Source organism: Anser anser, assembly GCF_964211835.1.
Source record: "Anser anser genome assembly, chromosome: 2".
Classification (NCBI taxonomy): Eukaryota; Metazoa; Chordata; class Aves; order Anseriformes; family Anatidae; genus Anser; species Anser anser.
The window spans coordinates 19,386,448-19,408,713 of NC_139721.1; the positions used below are offsets into that span (position 1 = coordinate 19,386,448).

At 35.5% G+C, this 22,266-nt stretch overlaps 1 protein-coding gene across 4 annotated transcripts in view; it reads left to right on the forward strand.

The window, feature by feature from the left end:
* Nucleotides 1-21,314, forward strand: part of ANGPT1 (angiopoietin 1) — a 184,369-nt gene extending 163,055 nt beyond the window's left edge. For all 4 annotated transcript variants that reach the window (XM_083826437.1, XM_083826438.1, XM_083826436.1 and 1 more), the window contains 2 exons: nucleotides 8,017-8,147; nucleotides 18,901-21,314. In XM_083826437.1, coding sequence (XP_083682563.1) covers nucleotides 8,017-8,147; nucleotides 18,901-19,061 — 292 coding nt within the window. In that variant the 3' untranslated portion in view covers nucleotides 19,062-21,314. The remainder of the gene's footprint in view (nucleotides 1-8,016; nucleotides 8,148-18,900) is intronic.
* The last annotated feature ends 952 nt before the right edge of the window (nucleotides 21,315-22,266 follow it).

A 22,266-nucleotide genomic window follows, 5' to 3' on the forward strand; every position in this document is an offset into this window, starting at 1 on the left:
TGCAGTAATGTCAAACTTAATAATTACAACAGTGAGTCATTGCTACAGAGCAGCAGAGGAGAAATACAGAGGTCATCTTGTTTTACACTTTTCTTAAGGAATTGTGGGAGGAAATTATTTTCATGTGCTGGCAGCAAGAATATTCAGTGCCAAATTAAAAATCTGTTCAAGTTGTCAGAGCTACTTACTCCATTATTCAGGTTTTTGACAGTTTGCAGAACCATTGTGCCTACTGTTTGCAGAGTTACAAATTCTATTAGGAGTGCAATGAAGTTAAATAAAGAGTCTATGAATTTACTACATACACTGTTGCTCAGTTTGGTCTAAATTTAGGAGTAGGAAGGCTTCAGAATTGCTGTGCTTTTACAATTAATAGTGTTGTTTTTCTCCAGACAGACATCAGCTGTGACATTTCTGTTCTTCATATTGTTGATACTGTTACACCAGTCATTCTGGAATGGGCAGCAATAAAGGTGGTGAATTGTTCTTGCAACTCAGATAAATGGGCTAGAAATGCCTCAAAAGATTATGAGAGTAGTGGTGACTGAACCCTATCTTGTTTTTTAATTTCTCCCATGTATTTTTCTTTTGTTGAGAGTGGCTTTTAATTTAATTCTAATGATCATCTAATGATCTCATCTGCTATGTTCTTGATAGTTAAACAATTATAATTTATGATGAAACATTAGGTATTGTGTTAATTTTGCTTTCATAGAGAGTAGTCACTGCCCTAACAAAACTTGTTATACATTTTTCCCTGAAAATGTAGGCTATACTTAGGAATAAAGTTTATTTTCTTCTTGCATTATAAGCATTCACATAGGTACCCAGGCAATCTAACTGTAATCTGAAGGGCAGAAGCACTGACAATAATGCCTTGCACTCTGCAACCCAATTTGATCTCTCAGGACACTACCCAATAAGCACAGGTGACTCATGCTCCTTCAGCAAGGAGCCCATGTTTCCATTGAATTCGGAAATGCGTGAAAAGGGATGTTTCTCTTTATCCTTTAGTGAGAGTATTAAATATTGAAAAAGTTGAATACCAGAATTAAGCCTCCCAGATAGTTAACATGTTAGTTTTAGCTTCATGTTTAACAGGATTCTGGCAGGATTCTTAGCTTCAGCCTCAGTCACAGCAGATTTTCTTTGGAATGATTGTTTAGATTTTGTCTCCTGTTTACAGTATATTATCTGTTATTAAGTATTTGGAAGATGTCTTTATTATAAAGGTACTTTTCCTATTCAGGGGCAACTGTTACTGAGGGTTCATGCAGTTTTCTAATGTATTCAGGAAAAAGCTTATTCAGAAACTTTACCAAGAGCCAACAACAATTAATATTACTTTAGTAGTTGTTATATTTTATTCAATAGATAAATTATACATGATTCCTAATAATCAAAGCATTTTTGATCAGAAATATGAACTTAAAAGAAAGCTGCTCTCTCTGATTTTTTTTTTAACTTAATATTATTACTGTTAATGTCTAGAAATAAGAGTGACCTGAGAATAATCTCTTAATGGATCCTCCTAAATGTTTGCAGGCCAATGGGCTTTGGTTCATAAAGGGACTTTATCACCTACATATCATCACAAATGAAGTTCAGTTGACTAATACAGCAATTCATAAAGCTCTACCTGACCTAAGTCAGGATCTTTAGTAATGGGTTTCACTTCATCAGACTATAAATTTTAGATGTCTACTTCACACTGATCATTCTGGCCTAAGTTTGTAACCAGTGTAAGAAAATAAGCATTTTTAGGAAATAATCTTGTTCTATATTACATATATATCAAAGACCACTACTTGATAGAATGAGCTGTTGAGCCCCAAAAGAGCTTTTTACTGGATAGCAGATTTAAGCCATCTGTCTTGCTTCTTAATTACCTTTATTTTTATACCTAAGCAAGTGTGAATCACATGAAAGATGCAAGAAACTCTAGTTAAATAATGCTTCAGCCTCAGGCACTTCAAACCTAGAGGACAAAATGATAGTTTTTTGGGTTGTAAAAACAAACATGCCTGTCACATGGCTAACACAGAGTACAGACAATGTGAGCTTTTATTTGTCCACACTAATCTGTGTAGGCATATTCCCACACTTTAGGAGTAACCAACACTTTATGGGCAGGGCTGAGATTTAGGTACCTTCTGCTCCTATTGAAACTGGGGAAAAAAATCCAGTAAGGAGAGGGCTCAGAATAGGAAACATAGGCTTAGGATTCAGATCCCCATATATCCATTCTATTCGAAGACCCTTACCATCAAAATTAACAACAACTCCCTTGAGGAGGAATTGGAATTCAGGATTCCTTCCTGCCAGCCTTGTGGAATGAACAGGTGATAGAGACATTTTAGCCTGTTGAGGCTAAGTGAGAGACAAAAGGGCTGTGGGACTTCAGAGGCATCCCTCTGCAGACTTCCCAAAGGCAAGCTTTTGATATGTCCTTCTCCTTCATCATGTTGTATCTTTTAAACCCTACTTCAATAATCCTGTTTTTCTCTATTTCATGGTTAAGAAACATAGGCCATTACTGGTGTTTGTGAATTGCAATCATGATTTGTGCCCAAATCTTTATTACTATGACAATGGAAATGGCAATTATTAATTTGGAGCTTATCTTAACTCATAAAAATGACCATGAACACTGAGGTAGTTGAGGTGGTATTCCGCATCTCCTAATGATGACTACTAATGTTTGCAGTAAGCTAATGTATTTTTTGTTGATTTACAGACAAAGTATGCATTAGTCACCAAAAAAAGCTGGATGAGGCTTGTAGACATCTTGACTCTTTCATTGACAGACTGCTTTCAATGAAGGACTGAGTGATATCTAAAGACTCAGACATTAGAGAAAGAAACAGATCATACCTAAATTCTAGGAGTCCTAGACTGGAACCTCTCGCTAGTTCCAATAAGAAGGAAGGAAGGAAGGAAGGAAGGAAGGAAGGAAGGAAGGAAGGAAGGAAGGAAGGAAGGAAGGAAGGAAGGAAGGAAGGAAGGAAGGAAGGAAGGAAGGAAGGAAGGAAGGAAAGAAAGAAAGAAGAAAGAAAGAAAGAAAGAAAGAAAGAAAGAAAGAAAGAAAGAAAGAAAGAAAGAAAGAAAGAAAGAAAGAAAGAAAAGAAAGAAAGAAAAAGAAAGAAAGAGAAAGAGAAAGAAAGAAAGAAAGAAAGAAAGAAAGAAAGAAAGAAAGAAAAGAAAGAAAGAAAGAAAAAGAAAGAAAGAAAGAAAGAAAGAAAGAAAGAAAGAAAGAAAGAAAGAAAGAAAGAAAGAAAGAAAGAAAGAAAAGAAAGAAAAATCTAATGTCAGGTGCTCTATAAGCAAATACAATACAAAAGAAGAAACCATCTCCTTTACTTTTAATTAAAATTTAGCACACAACTTTTTCACAAACATTTTCGATTGCACTTATTTTTTAGTTCTTCTAATGTCTCGTTATCTATGATGCAATCCTTATGACTACAGGTTCCAGAAATATACAACTGTTTTTGAACTTTATTTGGACTTATTCCACGTTCATCTGTTTATCTCATCAAACATGGTGTGAACACAGCTAAGCTTGTTATGTTTGAAATAAGAATTCAGATTATCAAGGTGACCAAAAGGAAAATTTACTCAAAAAGTAAATTTGAAATATCTTTTCAGGCTTCCCTACAGATGTTTGTGTGACATTTTTAGAACTATTCTTTCCACACAGTATACTTTGCTTTGGTTTTAAGGGACTACAGATAGTGGAGTTGTGTCACACGGTAGGAATGGTGAAAAGCAAAACATTCTTAAGAGAGTTCTTCCTCACAATCTGTTTATATAGATCCTAGCTGTCATTGCAACAATAATCACATGGAAAAAATGCAGAGGGAATTTCTAACACTCATGTTAGATAAGAGGTAACAGTTGTCTTTTTTTTTTTTTTTAATATGCTGTCTTTCCTGTAGTACATCAACTAAGAAAGTTCTCTAAATTAATGCTATCAGCTTCTGTGTTCCTCATAGTGATCTTAGAATTTCATAATGACATCAGATGGCCTCAAAACTTAATATACACATGCAATATTTCTCTTACTTCTGTTAACTCATGATTTATTTGCTAATGCTTATTTGTTGCTATTTCAATTCCACTGTACACAGATAAGGTAGACTTCTTTGAGTTTATTTGAGCATAAATTTGTTTTTCCCACCAAAACTGTAAATCTGAGTAGCATTTCCACTGCTGTCCCAGATCTTCAGAACTTCCCAGCTGTTAGCAAGTGGGAATGCTGGAAATGTAGCCCTGAAACTGCTCCTTGGCTTTTGTCTGGAATTAGTTTCTTTTTTTTTATTTTATTTTATTTTTATTTTTAACTTCCTTTCCCATTCCTTCTTCAGGAACAACCAAGGACTCCACCCTGAATCTCTGTCTTTTCTAAGGCAGGGCAATTCTGTCCTGATAGTTATTCAGAGCTTACATTAAAGGTTCAATCCTACCAATTTTATTCTGAGAATAATAAAAACTTAACTAAGCCTAAATAGTAAGGTTAGCTACTCTTGCCAAGGGCTACAAGGCTCATCAGTCACTAGTGCAGGACAGTGGTGTGCAGACTTGATATCTCACATTAGGTTGGTTCTGATCCATATGGCTTGAACAGAAGTTCAGAAAGACAAGAACTGACTGCTTCAGTCTCAGTTTTATTTTTTACTTCAGGCTTGATTTTGGCCCAAAGTACTGCCAACTTTACAGTATCTTTTTATTTATTTATTTATTTCCTAACTGTTGGCAATGCCTGTTCAGGGAGACCTGCCCTAGCAAGAGAATGCTTGTTTTACAATATGTCTCATCTCTGCAGTATGGTAAGCCTACTACAGCTGCTCGTTTCAGGTTTAGAGCTAAGCTAAGCTCTATCCTTGTAAAGTCACTGGAGACCTACCAGACAAGTGGTGTTGAGGGAAAGTCTAACATTACTGGCAAGATCTAAATCTGCGCTGAGTGGAATGTTTGTAAAATATCAGTTAAGAGTATGAGCTTGTAAATAATCCTAATGCCCTAGCCCTTTGAGGAAACCATCACACATTGCTCATTTGTTTATTGTTTTCTTACAGTATAAGAATATTTTTTTACTAGACTAAGTGGGTTTTCTAGTGTTGATTGTTAATAAAAAAGGTCTGGCTAGCATTGTCTTTCTGATTTAAGTAAACAGCTATTGCTTTCTATATTGACTTTATGAGACTTCTGTGAGCTTTGGTGTTGCTGATATAGTGAGGATGTATGGCAGTTCAAAATCAGATTGTAGATATCATGTGACAAAGTAATTTTTCTATCAACACAACCTCAGGGAAGTTTATTTTGTTCTGCAAAAAATTAGGCACAGTTTGCAAAACAAGGCAAAACTCCAGTGATTAATTCCAGCCTTTACTTTGTGTGGAACAAAGAAATGACAATGAACAGAGCCAGATTTTAGCATAATCTTGTCTAAAGCAAGCATCCTTTGGTAGAGTACAATGGTAATTATGGGGTAATTGACACTGTGATTGGACAATAGAATAATGCAATGATCTTGCTGGATTTCTGCTCCTTGGTTGTTCTTTGTTAAGCTTCTGACAGTCTTCATGATCTTTTATTGTGGCTTACAGCTTGCCTTATCTATTTCTGTGCTGTCTAAAAGTATTTGGCTATCAACAGCATTTATATATAATCCAAGATTTTTTATATGTGTATGCGTGTATCTACTTATCTACATACAAAATTGACTTTAAGGATTAAATCCAAAGTTATGTGATCATCATGGTCAGATCAGGTGACAAGCACCATTAAAATCAAATGAAGGTAGGTGGTGTAACTACTTTGGAAGGATAGCTCTCATGGTTCTCTTGATACATTTTTATTTTAACATATTCATGAATAGCATGTGTAGCTGCTATTGTTTCCATTTTTAAAGATCAAGAACGGATACATAGGAAGAATTTAATTGAAAATTAGATGAAGTTTAAGTCAGTCTGAAAGTGTGAATTTTAGACTTTCTAGAGCCCCAAATACTAGTTCTGCACTTTCACATCTTGAAATGGATCAGTAACTTAGCATCTATCTCCTACGCAACTTCACTGAGGTACTGAGGAGAGGCTTTTCTGTAACAAGGTTCCATAGCAGGTTTAATCAGATTGGCTCTATTTGTATCTAGCATCCACAGATGTGGGCAAGACAACAAAATTAGTATCTATGCACTTGATTAAGGAAAGCTTCCATATGGCAGCTGTATGCCCCTTCTCCTCCCTCTCAGAAGGAGGGCTCCATACCCAAAGTTCTGTGGGAGGACTGGGTTTTGTATAAATCAGTTTAGGGAACATACTCTCCTCCCCATCTCAGAAAGTTGCCCTTATCTTAGCTACTCATGTGTAAGAGAGTGGGTTAGAGATGCTCCCTACCTCTGCTGTTGACAATGTGACCACTTTGCAGCAAATTATTTATCTTCCATCTAAACAAATGGAAGAATGACACTCTGGTAAAGATATTTGCTCTTTTTATTCATCCAAAGTCACTGGATTAAGTTGAAGAACAATCTAAGAGGCAGCCACGACAATCAGTGACTCACAACCGCTGCCCTTTTTCACTGAGTTTGCTGGAGAAGTTGGGAAGGCATTTTCTAGGACAGCACTCCCAGTTCTAAATCCCAGAAAGAAAGAGGCATCTGTGCTATTTCACACTCTTAAGCCCTACTTCTTCTCCCATGGATCCTTTTGTATTTTACATTAGATATTTAAAATATATACTCACACCTCTTCGTTAACCCTAGAAGAAGTAGAACAGATGTTTCTCTTCAGTGGAGTGGTCTATTCCACTAGATATCAAATCATGTTGTTGGTTTCCCCTGTGGCTGACGTATTCTTGCCTGTAAAGTTTCAGTGAGATAGGTGTGGGATGCTTATTCCCCTCCTCTCTTGACCCAATGACTAGGGCTTGTTCCTGGGATGTAGGCATTATGGCTTCCTATTTTTCCAGTAGACACTGAGATCCTGTCTCCTCCTTCCTGCACATGTAGCTATTATGACAAAAAATGCCCTCCTCTTCCAGAAATGTTTTATGAAAAAATAGGAATGCATTGGTCAGATGTCTAATTTAGGTAGCTATGTGCATAAATTAGTTTTTGCTGCAAGTGTCAGTCTCCTGGGGATGTCTGACTCCCAGACATGCTTTTGCAGAGGCATGGAAAACCATTGTGTGCAACCTCATATCTTCTCTCTTCAGCATTTCCTTGTGTATGTCCCTGCAGCTGTGCACTAAGGTCAGACGTGCCCAGGTCCCCCGTTGTTCCTCTGGTGAGACCGAGGTGCTCCATTCAACGTCCCTGAAACTGGTACATTTGGCTTTGGACTGAAAAGCACTGAACAACACAAATGCTCTTGTTACTTCCTGGGGCTGGGATTAGGTTCCTAACTCATGGTTGTGGTTTCAGCTAGCTGACAAGACTCCTTACAGAAAGGGATATTTAGCATTGCAAATCATGAAGACTTCTGTGGCTTGGACTCTAAGTTATTCTCCATTCATCACTCAGAGACAGCTTTGGCAGAACTGGGTTGCTGGCTTGTCCTGTAACTGGTTGAATTAAAAATTCTGAAACTGCTGAAACCCTCTTTCAAGCCCAGGGATTAATAATGTGGCTGCCATTAACTGTGAGTGCTGTTTTGTGACACAGTAAAGGGACCAGCTACTCAAATACTCAATTATTATGTCAATCCGTTCCACATCTCTGGGCACCTCTCCTCATTCTCTTTTGTGTCTCTGACTCCTTACACTTTCTTGCATTTTCCAATGTGGATTCCTCAGTTCTGCTCTGGCTCAGGGACTATGTTCTACTACAGACACATTGAAAAACCCTAAATTTCCTCATTTTACACCTGAAACAACAAAGAAATTGAGCCAAAACACAAGACATTTCTGAAGTTTCTGAATGTACTTAATACAAGGCAAACCTCATGTGGAAAGAGATCTCGATCTTTTATTGTTCCTTTCGGTGACACTGATTGTTTTTTCTTGCTGTTTCAGGCTTTATTTAAAAGGTCACAGTGGAACAGCTGGAAAACAGAGTAGCCTGATACTACATGGTGCTGAATTCAGTACAAAAGATGCTGACAATGACAACTGCATGTGTAAATGTGCTCTCATGTTAACTGGAGGTGAGTACAACTCCAAAAACATGTGGTACATTGTTAGGAATCTGCTCTGTTTTCCTTAAGCAATCATGGATGAAGTTGAATTCATGGATGTGTAAGTATTGTGTGAAAATTCCTTTTATTATTATTACTCCTACTCTTTTCTGTATGTATGTTGTGGTAGTGCCAATACCCCCAGGTTCCTATCAGCAGGGAAGGGTTTATTCAGAGATACAGACAGTATACTTCTGCACTGAAGCTGTTGCAGCAATGTCAAGAGGGAAAGGTTAGTGTTATTGTTGAGGCAAGAAAGGCGAAGTAAGAGAGAATAAACTAAGAGATGAAGAAAGGGGGAAGATCCTTATAAGAACTGGGAAAGGACTTACCCAGAAAAAGAAGAGAGAAAGGACATGGAAATAGATTATTAGAAGGTAAAGTTTATAAGTTCTCTAAGTTCACTTAGGGGGTGATGCTATTATTGAAATAATTACAATGATTAAGCTTTCTGTTTGTCTTATACAAGCTATTTAATTAGTTAATGTAATGGCTAGTTCACTCACCTGTGAAAAACCTACAGCCCCCTGTTTAAATTGTGGCACCTAGCTGTTCTGGAACTTTTAAAACAGCACAGAGAAGTTACGCTAGGACAGGTTTAAGTACAAAATCAAACTAACTGCAAGCAAGTGTAGTGAATGTGATTAATATCATTTCCCTCCATTGTAGAAGAGGAATATCCATTATCTCCCCAGACAGATACCTAAAGGTCTGCACAAGAGTGAGAATTTTCTCTTGCAAATGTTGCTTATTCTGAGTCCATGAAGAGGCAAGCTCAGTTTTATCTCTAGCATGTCACACTAGAGCAGAAAGCTTGTATTGGGATTCTTTGGTTCTTAGAATGTATGACCAAGAAAGGCCCTTATCTTCACATCTGATCTTCTGAGAATCTCCCTCAGTGATTTCTAACATTCCTGGAAAAAAAAAAAAAACCAACAAAAAAAAACACCTATAGCATAAAAGTTATTCAGTGTTTTGGATCAGACTTTTAAACTGATATTATTTGTGGTTACTGGCACTGTGACTGGATCCAGCTCAGGCCATGTTCAGGCATATATGAGCCTCTTAAGGCTATTATCTGCTGACAGAAGATGTGTTTCTGTCAGTGGAAATTTGCATCAAACACACAGCCTACCTCCTCATTCTTTTTGCTAATTGGAAGTTGCCCAGCTGAGAGAATCCTTAAGGAGCCTGCTTCTCAAACTTTCCTAACTTCCTCTACTAAAATCTTATTAAATGGAAAACTTCCATTTAATGGAAGTTTCCATGGGAAACTTTCTAGAAGACAGGTGATCAGATGCTGCCTTCCCATTTGTATAACAAAGGTAGCTGACCGGTTCTGGGGCAAATAATGGGAAAGAAGTCAAGAGTTTATTTTAATTAACAACTGGTGATCTTTCCCCTTAAAGATCATGCTAAATTAATGTATTTCACTTCCAGGGCAGGTCACAGGCCAGTGAAAATCTTCTAAATGTGAGTTGTGTCTGTGGTGAAGTGCAGACTCATTCATGTATCTGAGCTGCCTGGAAACACCTCCACTCCCAGACATCTAATTCTGGGAGCTGACGGTTTTGTTTATTTTCTTACCCTGACTTCTGTGGCAGGTCAATGCCCTGCTAAGGTCAGCCTGCTGTTGAACAACCATTTCACAAGTTTCACATATATTTTGCTGCAGTAGTCCTGTAAATCAACAGGAAAACCACATATTGGAATGTACTGGTAGCAAATGAAAGAAATAAGGGGGAGGGGGTTAATTACCAAAGGGTGAGGAAATCACAAACAGAACACATCATTGATGTGTAAAAGGAGATGCAGCTAGGCTTTGGAGAAAGGTGACTGAAGCTGCTGTGTAGCGCTAAGTAAGCTGTAGTTCTTTGAGAAATACCTCAATCATGCAAATTGCCATTAAAATAAATAAATAAATAAATAAATAAAATGATCTCCCTGCTAGATTTCTCCTCAAAAACACCTTATGCATTGCTTCATGAAATAGAACTTCTCATTCCTTGAGAAGTAGCAGAAATTGAATTAAATACGAAAACATTTGTTTAGCGAATAGATGTCAGTTTTGTGCCACAGAAAAAGACTGATTAAAAAAAGTAGCAATCCAAAAGAGGTTGTTGGGGAAGCTCTCTTTTTTTTTTTTTTTCCCCAGAAGATATCAGACTCTCTGTTAGTTTTGGCAGCATCACAGACAGCACTTTAATGATGAATGATATGAAATCTAAAGGCAGGTTCCTTGCTATCTTGACAGTTTGGGTGATCCCGTTATCTCTATGAGGTGAACTAAATATATTTATGTCAGGAAAAAAGGCTGAGATAAGCTGAAGCTCAAGACTGTGATATGGTTATAGTCAAGGCTGAAAATAAAAATGTAAGGAAAACACACATTTCTCTCTGTGATCTTACTAGTTGTCAGTTTTATTTGTTCTGTATCAAAAATACTCTCTCTCTCCTCCCTTCTATCCTTCCTCTCCCTCAGAATAAAAAAATAGTGGAAGAGTAGCATCAGCAGTAGCATCAACAGAATTTTGTGTGTGAGATCTTGTCCTTTTGAGAATCATATTCTGCTAGTTGACTCTATCTTAATGTTGATTTTAGGGAATAGTTTCCAAATGTATACGCCTGAGCTGGATTTTTAGATCCTGTGACCTTTTTGTGGTAGTTAAATATTTTAGTTGCTTTTTGTGGAAAACTTGGAAAATTTCAACTCAGCAACCTTGGTTTACTTTAAGTGGAGACAAGGCATATTTATCCACATAATTTCTTCATTTAAACTTAAAATTTGTCAAATAGTATCACTTTTTCTTTTGTGAAAATAACCATCAGGGACTGGTGTAACATCTCAAGCCTGTAAACTGAAAAAAGCTTTTATTTCCATGTAATATCAAATGTTATGAATAGAAGAGTACCCCAGTGAGCACACATACAACTTTTTGCAAGATACAGCACTTAAAATGTAACAAACTCTCATCAGAATGAAGCACTGAGCAGATATCCAAGGCACTTCAGACAGATTTCCAATAGAAGAGCACTTAACATCTCTGGATAAGATCTGTGGGCAGCAGGCCATGTTAGAGCGTCCTGCCAGGATACCACCTGTCAGCTGAGCCCCAGAAATTGTTTGTGCAATCATCTACAGGCATTACAAAATGACTTATAGTAACTTGGCCTGTAGTAGAAGTCTTAATGCAATTTGCTGTGTTTTGCCTTTGAGAGACATTTACACAGGCATTTACCTTGCTTCAGATGGTATGTGAGAACATTGCTAAACTCGTGATGCCTGAAATAGCTTGCCAAAGTGCTGGGGAGACTTTCTTGATGCCTAGCTAAGATTGAAACAGCATAGAATCACTGAAATAAGATTTTATTTTTTTTTTTAATTGTCTGGGAGCAGAGGTCCATCTGTCTGCAGTCTCCTGTCTCCGACAGCAGTCAACAGCAGATGCCTCAGGATGGACCTAAGAACAACACAAATAGATGATACTTCCCCTGAGTATTTTCCCACTCTCAACATTTTGCATATCAGAGGCTTCCTGAGTCAGACACATTTCCCATGTATTTAGCAATCCTCAGTGGATTTCTCCTCTGTTTCGTAAGACGATGTTCAATGAAAATCCCAAACAGTGGTGCATTTATTGCTTGTTGTTTCACTGCATTTTTTTCTCCAAGTGGCAAATTTTATGAACGTCCATCAAGAGCAATGTAGAGGATTCTTCTCCTGTCTTGCAGGGAAGTTCTTGGCTAAATGTAGTAGTCTATCCATATATAATCTAATCAGAAAAAGCCACCTTTTCTGTTACATTTTGTTTGAAACAAAAACTTTGAAAGTAGTACCTCAGTACACTTGAAAGTGTTTGACCTGAACCCCAGAAATCATGCCCACTTACATAGAAAAGCACCAGTTTTTAGGTTTTGTATATTGTTGTTTTCATGACGATGCTACATATAAAACAAATTTCACAGAGTATAATTTATATTACCTAACAGTTTGTAGATAGAAAAATATAGCCACCATGTAAATAATAAGTGATTGGAATTGGATTGATTTATGCTAAAAATGTTAGATGTATTTCATTAGATAATGAAATACTACTGAGCACTTTTAAGAAAATCATCACTGTATTATGCTGTTTATAAAGGTTAAGTATGGACAATAGTAATAAAGGAGATGACCAAGCAGTGACTGACTTAAATATTAGTCTATATATTTAGAAGATCAGAACATGCTCACCAGTCTGTAAATTTCATGTTATTTTTAGCTTGTGATTTATTAGAATTATAAAAGGACTGTATTTTCTATGTGATGTGAAAAGCTAGTGACTTAACATCCTATATCCTGATTTTAACATCTAATTTAATCTTCAGAGTATCAAGTGCTGCTAAATCTTAGGCTAACCAATCCTATACTCTACCAAACAATAGAAAACAGGCCCGGAAAAAACCTCCAAAGTTCTTTTAGTCCCTCTCCAAGATAGAATCTTCTCTAGCTATTCTATTCTAATTCTATTATTAACTATTCTATTATTAACTTTTCTATTCTATTATTAACTATTCTATTCTATTCTATTCTATTCTATTCTATTCTATTCTATTCTATTCTATTCTATTCTATTCTATTCTATTCTGTTATTTCTAATGATAGAGATTCATTCTTGCAATACAGTATGTTACTACTGAGTTTGGCTACCCTTAGTATAAAAAAGCTTTTCTTGATGTTTAAACTAAATCTGTGACAACTTAAGTTTGTTCTGTCTTGTCCTGTCCTACATTATGGAGAGAATAGACTGTTGCTTTTCATTCTTTGGAATAAATGTTTTTTTTTTTTTTTTTTTTTCAAGCAGACTTCTTATGGATTTGAGTTTGTTAGCATTTCTTTTCTGTCTTGTATTCTGGATTAAACAAACCTAAATCTTTCCTCTTACATTAACTCTTTTGGTCCCTGTCAAGTTGCTCCACATAGAGCTTGAGGTGTCATACAAAACAGGACCCAGTTTTCTAGCCAAGAAATTGTCAGACATAGAGTAAGCATTACCATCTAATTCCTCTAAGGGAATTAGAAGTTCAGAAACATTGAAAACTTTCATAAAATCAATTGTCTTTCAATCAGTGAACACTGTTCAAATATTTTTGCATTAGAAATTTTTCTTATTAGCTTTATTGCCAAATGCACTAAATTTTATGAACTAACCCAAAGGGCTAGAGATAGATTTTGGCTTTTCTTAGAATGCATTTGTCCCATAAAGGCATACAAATGTACAATTCAAACTTTGGATCTGATTGAGCAGACTGTGTTTGGATCTTACTGTATTTGGAAACATTCATTGTAATCATGAGGGAGAGGAGAGACCGATGTGTAAAGAAAGGGTCTGTCATCAACTGTGCACCTATTCCTTTAACATGTAGAAGACAACTAATAGCCTGTCATCAAAACTAAGTGATCATTAGTAAACTTGCAATTCAAGCTAGATTTACAGTGCATTTTTGATTGATGAGCACTAGGTTACTAAAAAATAATTTTACATACATACATGTTTAATTACAATTTATACAACAAGCCAAAACCAAAAGCTGTTAGCATTGGTATACTAAAACCCTTTTTACGCTGGTGCTTTTGACAATGAAGATTCTGCCATGTGAAGATTATATTTGTAACTTCAGAAAACCTTTCCAAAAGATTTCCATTATATTTTTCTAGTAATAACATCACTCATTTGAGCAATGCACCTTTATTAGGTAGGTTTTTTTTGCAAGAATTTGTGGAAATTATCTCAATGTACTTTCGTATTCAACCAAAGATACAGTAAGAGCAGGCCTGTGAGGCTGATGTGGTGATAGCTTGTTTAAAATGAACTATTCAAAATACATTTATTTAATGGAAAGAGCTGACATGAATTTTAATAACTTCTCAGTGGTAATAGCAACAGTAATTATAATTAAAGAGCAAAGCATAGGATTCCACAAAGTGTCAGTGTGTTTTAACTGTTCCAGAAGAGCAACTGTCTACAAGGGTGATTCATGTTTATTTGTATAGCTGAACTTTCAAACAAGCAATGCATTATCTAAATTACTTTCTGTTTGGGCAATATATTTTATGACCTAAGGATTTTTATTGCAAACAGAGATGATAGCATTGCCTGTACTATACAAACAAATTATTAGAAGTAGGCTAACCTCAAAAGACTGTAAGGCTCTCCTCAGTTCAAATAAGTAACTGAAGGCCAGATGGTGACAACTTGAAGAAACTACCTGTGTTTCTGAGTAAAAACTCTCTTAATCATTTCATGAAAGCCTCTTCTTTATCTCTTCATTAGTCACTTTAAAATCTTTCTTCTATATTTCTCATAATATCCACCCTTCATGATTCACATGCATGACTCAAATATCCCACAGAAATTACTGCCAAAAGTTATATCTGAGGTTAAAATCTTTCTGCTATTCAGAGGGTTCCTGATGCTTATTTGGGAAAGCCATTACCTTATAGTGAAAAATAAACAAGATTTTTCAGGGGAGGAAATCCCCTGAACTTCAGAAAATATTTAGCTATTGGGAGTGTTCCTTGGGTCAGACTGTCTTACAGCCCTGGAACTGCTTTGTTTGGTGTTTCCTGCACTGTCCAGTATTGCAGGTATCTCTTTCAGGTACTTCAATTTTATGTTCCCTCATTTCCTCATAGCTACCAAGAAAGGCACTGGTTCTATTCCTCTTTCCCTTAATATACAAATGTCTGAAAGTCATGTTTGTGGAAAAACAATTCCTTTACATGTATCCAAAGATGTTGACTTTGGTGTTGAGACATGGACATTTTACGATAATCTGAGGCCATATGGGGAATGAATAGCTTTTAGAGGACTACATGGGAGGAAGGAGAGAAATAACCATATATAGAGAGAGAGACATACACACACACACACACACACACACACACATGTAAAGTAAGAGAAAAAAAATGTAAACAAGTTGAAAGATAGGAGAAAGTAAACCCAACATCATAAAGTAGTATTAGGAAATATCTTTTTTAAAAATTGTACAGTCTCATTAACAAGAACAGTATAGTAGGCCAAAAGAAAAGATGGTCATTAAAAATATTTTGGAAAAAAAAAATAAGTAATTATTTAAAAGTCTAGATGTGAGATTTGATTTTTAGGTCCTCACAGAACAATTTTTAAATCTTGTGCATCTTCAACTCAATCCATTGTTTAACATAGATTTTGTAGGGCACCACTGGAAACCTTTTACCTAAAAAGTCCATTTATGCATCTGTTGCTGTCCCTTTAAGGTGAATGAAATGGTAACTAGCACAGCTTGCCATGTCTTCATCCCAGCACCATAAACAGAACCCAGCTGCATCTGTGTTCCAGCTTTGAAAAATGAGGATTAGATTTTCTCTGTTTAACTTTGTCTTAAGTTTCTACAAGATTGTACTCTGGTTACAGTAAAACATCAGCTGTACAGCTTTCTCTTTCTTTGCTTATTACCCCCTTAGGTATATCAGTGTAATCAAAGGGAGGTCAATAGTATCAAAATAGAAGTTTGCCAGAATATATCTGGCATAGATTCTTCCCTCAAGATTTCATTATGAAGTGTTACTTCTGAAAAAAGCCATTTATTTAGTACTTTGAAAAGTATTATCCAAAATCTAAGAAATTACTTTACAAGACTAGAAATAAAAATTACATGAATTTAAATACAAAGGACAGAGTAAAAGCACTGGATCTATAGGCTAATCACTGTCAATATCATATCAATAGTAGTAGGGTATAGCTTAAAATACAATGTCTTCATTATAGACAGATAAAAGGCTGGATATGAGGAAACTGGAGGATTCACTAGGCCAATGCACATTGTCTAAAAGGAGCTTCTCACACGTTAATTCCATTTTCAAAAGTTAGAGGGGGAACTGCACTGAAAATTAAAATTATGCATTTCAGTCCACAGTGACACCTGCAGATTTTAGTAGCCACTTGTTAGGCAGGCATTGTTTGCCTTTACTGGTAGTGCCTGGTCCTGGACAGATTACAACGCTATGATACGCAGTCTGAAATGACTTTTTAAATGAAAGTAACATTTAACCACTAAAAGTAACAGCCACCATGTAATCTTTATGACCTTATTTGCCATAAGACATAAAGGCAAATGTTCGGTAAAACAGTATTACATGGAAGGATACATAAGACCTATGCTGAAGATTCACAAAGACTATAGGTCTTACTGTGAAGAAAGAACTGCAGAAATCTTTCTGACAAATAGAGCTTCTCACCAGCAAGGTTAATATATTCTTGGCATTGGGAATATTAGCTCTTTGCAGTCTGGGGATTCATTCTGCCTTCCTCAATCTGAACTAAGCATCTTTCTATTATATTAAATAGATACCCTGTAAGGTCTGGAAGAGAAAAATTCTTTTCCCATCAAGATATACATCAAAACTCCCACTAACTTCAATGGAGTCAGCATGTCACCTAGTTTATCTTTGTCAGCTTGTGTTCTGTAATCTCAATGTTGCCAAGTTTCAATTTGTTTGGAGTTTTCCCTAAAACTCAAACTCCCATTACAATCTAAAATTCACCTTAACATGAAAATGTTTCAGCTTTTCATACTGAAAACAAAAATAAAACAAAACAAACAAACAAAAGAAACAGAAACTAAAAGAAAAAATGCCTTATTTTTGATGTTATTTTGTTGTTGTTGTTGTTTTGTTATGTTTGATAACCTCTCTAACTCTTGGAGGCCTGAGATTAAAATCATACTACAAAGGTGCTGCAAGCAGAGCCCAGGGCTCTTCCATTCTAATGCACACAGGTAGTTTGAGTGGAAGTTGCTCACTACCTGTAAGCGTCTTCATCACAGTTAACTAGTTTATTTTTTTATTATTATTATTTGAGATCTTGGGGATGTAATCAAGAAGGGTTACTGATTAATCTCATCTTAAAGCAAGTAGTTAAAATAGATCTGAAGAATCACACTGTTTTCACCACTGGTTCCATTTTCTCCATGAGTTAAAGACATAAATACATCTACTACAGAAGTCTAAAGCCAATACGGTTTTTGCATACGGTTTGCAGCCACAGCTGTGCACCAAAGCTGTGCTTATAGCAAGTTTGAATTCTCTGCATACAGTCATAACAAATGGTAGCAAAACCTCTGTCATCGTTAGTAATATTCACAAGTATTTGATAAATATTTCTGGATTATTTTCAGTGCTATGCTAATAGAGCACTCATTAAGGTGGAGGTATGGCTCTACATGCATTTACTTTGACAGAAATCTCCGGTTGAAAAGTTCCCGAGATGTTGCATTTCTTTTTTATCCCAACTTCTCAGTTTACTGCATCTTCAGTTATGCTAACACAACAGTTCATGGAACCATTCTGTAAACCAGATTGGTGGTTTGTCCTCAAAAAGAAAAGTTTTGTTTTGTTTTGTTTTTGTTTTGTTTTTGTTTTTGTTTTTGTTTTTGTTTTGTTTTGGTTTGTTTTCCCTAAATCCGCATCATTTCGCTTTTCAGAAGAGTCTCACAATGCAGCTGAAGGAACGACAGTCTAGAAGCACAAGCATCTGGGGAAGACATTTCTAGCCCTGTCTTTCCAGTAGAATAAAATATACAAGGCTGGACCTGGAGATCAAGGGTCAATGAGTAGGAAACACCTCTGACTGGGAAAAAAAGCAGGCAGGGTAGGGGGTCTGGAAAAGACAGCACTTTATAAGCTTACCTAAAATACCAATCAATAATATTTGTAATATTTTTTCTTAGTCAATGATAGTGTTTCTGTTTGGCACATTTCAAGGTATGGTTTAGGAAGCTCAAGATTGAATATAGGTTTTCACATTAAAAATGGTAGGAAGATTTGGGATTGAATGTGGCTTTTCTGACCCAAAGTGTACATGCAGTGAATTTACCTTGATTGAAGTTGGCCATACTGTCACCTAAATACATACACACTCAGGTAACCATCTAAACCATCTATCCATGCACATAGGTATTCTGACTGAAGATCAGTGTCCTATAGTGTTGTCTTTGTCTTCACCATTTAGTCCCTCCATTCATTTGCAGAGTCTGGTTTTAAAATTTATCTTAGTCTTAACAATGTCTTATCTATGTTTTAAAGACAAAGTCTATCTCCTTGTACACCACTCTGAATACTGATTATGTGTTACTGTAATATTGTAATTACTATAAGAGCATAGCACAAATGTACTCGTAGCTTATGCTTACTAAGAACATCTAACCTAAAAGCAAACTGTCTGATCAGCAGAAAAATCACAGTTAAAGCAACAGAAAAATACTGGTAAATGAAATTAAATCAAATCATTCTTATGTTCTAAATAATCAAACAAGTGGAAATTATGCAAATTACTTATGAGTTATAGTCTTATTATGATATGTTTACATGAACTGGGTGATCTATAATACTGTCTAAACACGCAAAGCAGTTTATTTGCCTTTATTGTGCTTGTTCTTGCTTCACATGCAGTGTATAAAAACTGAAGGAGTTAAAACTCAAATACTTTTCCAGATCTGTAAATAATTGGTGTATTCTCCAGCACAGCTGAATACAGAATAATATATATATATATAGAAATAGGAAAGCAATATTCATCATCACTATTCCAGAAGTGTTTATGAGCTTCTGAATGCCAGAAGTGGTTAATCAGCTAAACTTATAAAACAAAATGAAAATGTTCAGTGCACTTGCACTTTAATTGTTTGTCCTTAATGGTTTCAGGCTGGTGGTTTGATGCCTGTGGCCCCTCCAATCTCAATGGGATGTTCTATACGGCTGGGCAAAACCATGGAAAGCTCAATGGCATCAAGTGGCACTACTTCAAAGGCCCCAGCTATTCTTTGCGCTCCACCACCATGATGATTCGACCCTTGGACTTTTAAAGGCATTCAGTGGTGGATCCAAGAAAAAAATTAGAATGCCACTGCTCTTGACAGCACTGCTATCACAGTCTGAAGGTAAAAGGTGAAGGGCTTCTTGGAAGCAACATGTAGGGATGATGCAAAGTCACTTCATTATCACTTCATAGCCTGCAAAAACTCCCCACCAGTCACCCCATGTCTTGATGACATGGGGAGACTTGGTTTCGAAGAAGTTGGCTGCAATGATTTTCCAGAGAGGAACAACTGGATCCAGTTATTCTGACCAAATCTGGTGTTTGTCAGTGGACTTTTTTTATTATTTTTTATTATTTTTATTAAAAAAATGGAAAATATACCAGATTATTCAACAACAGCATCAGAATTCAAATATATGAAACATATCATCCATGGTCCGTTGAGGAAAAGTTTTTCAGCAGTGAAATGCCATCATTATACACATGAAGAAAGGATTATAAAGACACCTTTTTTAAAACTCATTTTAAAGCACTGAAGATGACCACTCCAAATACTGTTTTTCTTAAATGAACTGAATTTGAATGGGCGGATGGATTTATGTTAATCCCAGAGAATTTGTGCTAATAATTATTTTTTATTAAATATTCGAAGGACATATTTCTCATAAATAAACTGAGTCAAATTATGAAGAATGATAAGGGCACGAAACATAAATTCTTCAGTTGCTCTGTAGAGGTAAATGAGGTAATTGGCATAATCCCTGAGCTAGGATTTATAGTGTGATAACAAACTTAGATGTGTTTTGAGCTTTTTCCTTTCTTTCATTAAAGGCAGTCTGAATGTCACATAGAAAAATTGATAGAAGGTTTAAAGAATGTTAAATATTATCCTAAAGAAAATATGGGATTTTGCATGGAATATTTTCATCAAAAAGAACACAGAAAGGCAAACTCTTAGGGTATAGCATAGCTTAAATCAATGAATTCATTTTACAGTATCATTGCATGTACGCAATTTATCATTCATTATTTTACTTTTTATTAAATTTTTGTTTCTTCACTGTATTATTACATTTTTGTGAATATCAGAAGCATGCCAGTTGTACACAGTGCTTAGGCTACAACTATAAAAAATACTCAGCAGAACTGTATAGAAAATAAAGAATTGTGAACTGTAAATAGTATGTTTATATTTCCTGTAATGGTTGTTTAATTTGTACATGCAGCCCTGACCCTACTCAAAGGGTGCTAAGCCACAAAATGGTATAAATATTAAAAGAACTTTAGAAGACTGCTTACAGGTTTCCACTGTCATAACAAATAATTCTGATATATTCAAATGTTGCAGAAATGTGTGGCAAGATGCACAATGCGGCTGTTGGTAAGGATAAAGTTCCTATCAAAACAAGCAACAAAGTAGTTGGGTGGCCCATGAAGTGAAGTTATAGACAGAACTCTTTTTCAATTACAGTCCCTCATGGTTTAATCGTATTAATAAAGTGCATTTAGGAAAGTATCTAGCCCTCATTCTACTTCTGCTATACATAAAAGGAAAAGCCTCGCCCTGCTCCCACTGAAATCAAAAGTAACATTGTCATTGATTAAACTGGGACAAAGATCACATGTATAATCTGAATGTAGTAAGTTTGTTGTTTGTCTGCTTGTTGGTTTATTTTATTCATTAAACTGTTCCTGAAATAAGGCATGATGAAGATCTGAATCTTTTTAAAAGAAGATTTTAACAGAGTAAGAGAGTAACTGATTTATTTTCCCTTTTTTTTTTTTCCTTTTTTTTTCATTTTTAAGAAATAGATTTAAAAAAAAAAAAAGTTTGGATTTTTTAAGCATCCCTTCTTAAAAATCACAAAGACCACAGGGCTCTCTGTTTTTGTTACAATTTGATGTTTGTTTAGTTTTAAGTGGGAAGATCTTGGTTTTTTGTGTGTATTTGTACATATTTATATATATATTTGAAATAATCTTGCATAAGGGTTAATTTGTTGTTTTCTGCTGAGTAAGTTACCAAACTACTCCTTGCTCAGCAATTTCTTCACAGAGCTGTTTTGTCTCCTTTTCCAGAACTTTTTTGAAATGCTCTTCATTTTTGTGCAAAAACTGTGGTCTGTCTTCTACTGTGTTCTCAAAAGTTATATTTTTTGCAAGTCTCCAAGTTAGGAATGCCATTCTGCAGATCTTATTGCAAAAGGCAAAGAACATTTAAAATCAAAAGCATATTTACTGTTTATTTATCTGTGTTTGAAAGATAAAAAAATGTGGATTTGGTTTCCTATCCTTTATAATAAAACATTTTTTAAAATTGCAGACTCTGTGATTTGATTTCCTTTGAGATGCCTTTCTGTGACAGGATGACAACATTTTACCAGCCACTATCTCTCCCTCTAAGAGATATTAATAAATTTAGTCAAGGCCTAAGGAGGGAGTCATATTAGAGTTTGTGCAGAAATCAGTATTTCTAACCTTTCAAATATGTATTTCAGTCTTTTTCATTCAAATTCTTTGATTAAAATCAAGGGACTGTATTTCTCATCTTAAGTTCATATCATACAACTATCCAACAGTCTATAAAAGAAAATGTTTCTTGAATTCCTTTAGCAAAGATACAAATAGAACTGTATGCCTATTTCTCTTGCCTTTTGACATATTCTTTTATCATCTTTTCAATCATGTTGCATGGCATTGACAGATTTCCATTGTTTTCTTCACTACAAATACTTCTTGCTCCTTTTGTATGCCTTTTAACACTAGAGAGATTCAGTTTTAATGTCTCTTTGTAGTGAGTTTTTCCCCATTTTCATGGGTACTTTTTAATAAATGAACTTGTTCATTGCATTCATTCAGACTAAGCTATCTGAGAATCTGAGGAAATACTTTCTTAAAACACATTTTGCTCCTTGACTTGAACATGTATGAACTGCATGAATTGAAGAGTTACAATCAGTAAAAAAATGGTCTTTCTGGATTTCATCATATAAAATGGGACTTGCCTTGGAAGAGACTGAAAGAACAGTCAATGGCCAATGGTAATGTTAACTTCACTGTTTACCCCTCACAGTTAAATTTCTTCTTTTTAAAAAAGGAATACACACAATTTTAACAAATCAGTGCGTGTTTTCCATCATATATAGATCCTTACTTTTTAATATCCTCTAATGCTGGAGATGTAGTTTAAATGCAGTTTTCTAAGCTCCTTAGCATCCAGTACTTGCCTATTAATTAAGCAAATCGTGTAC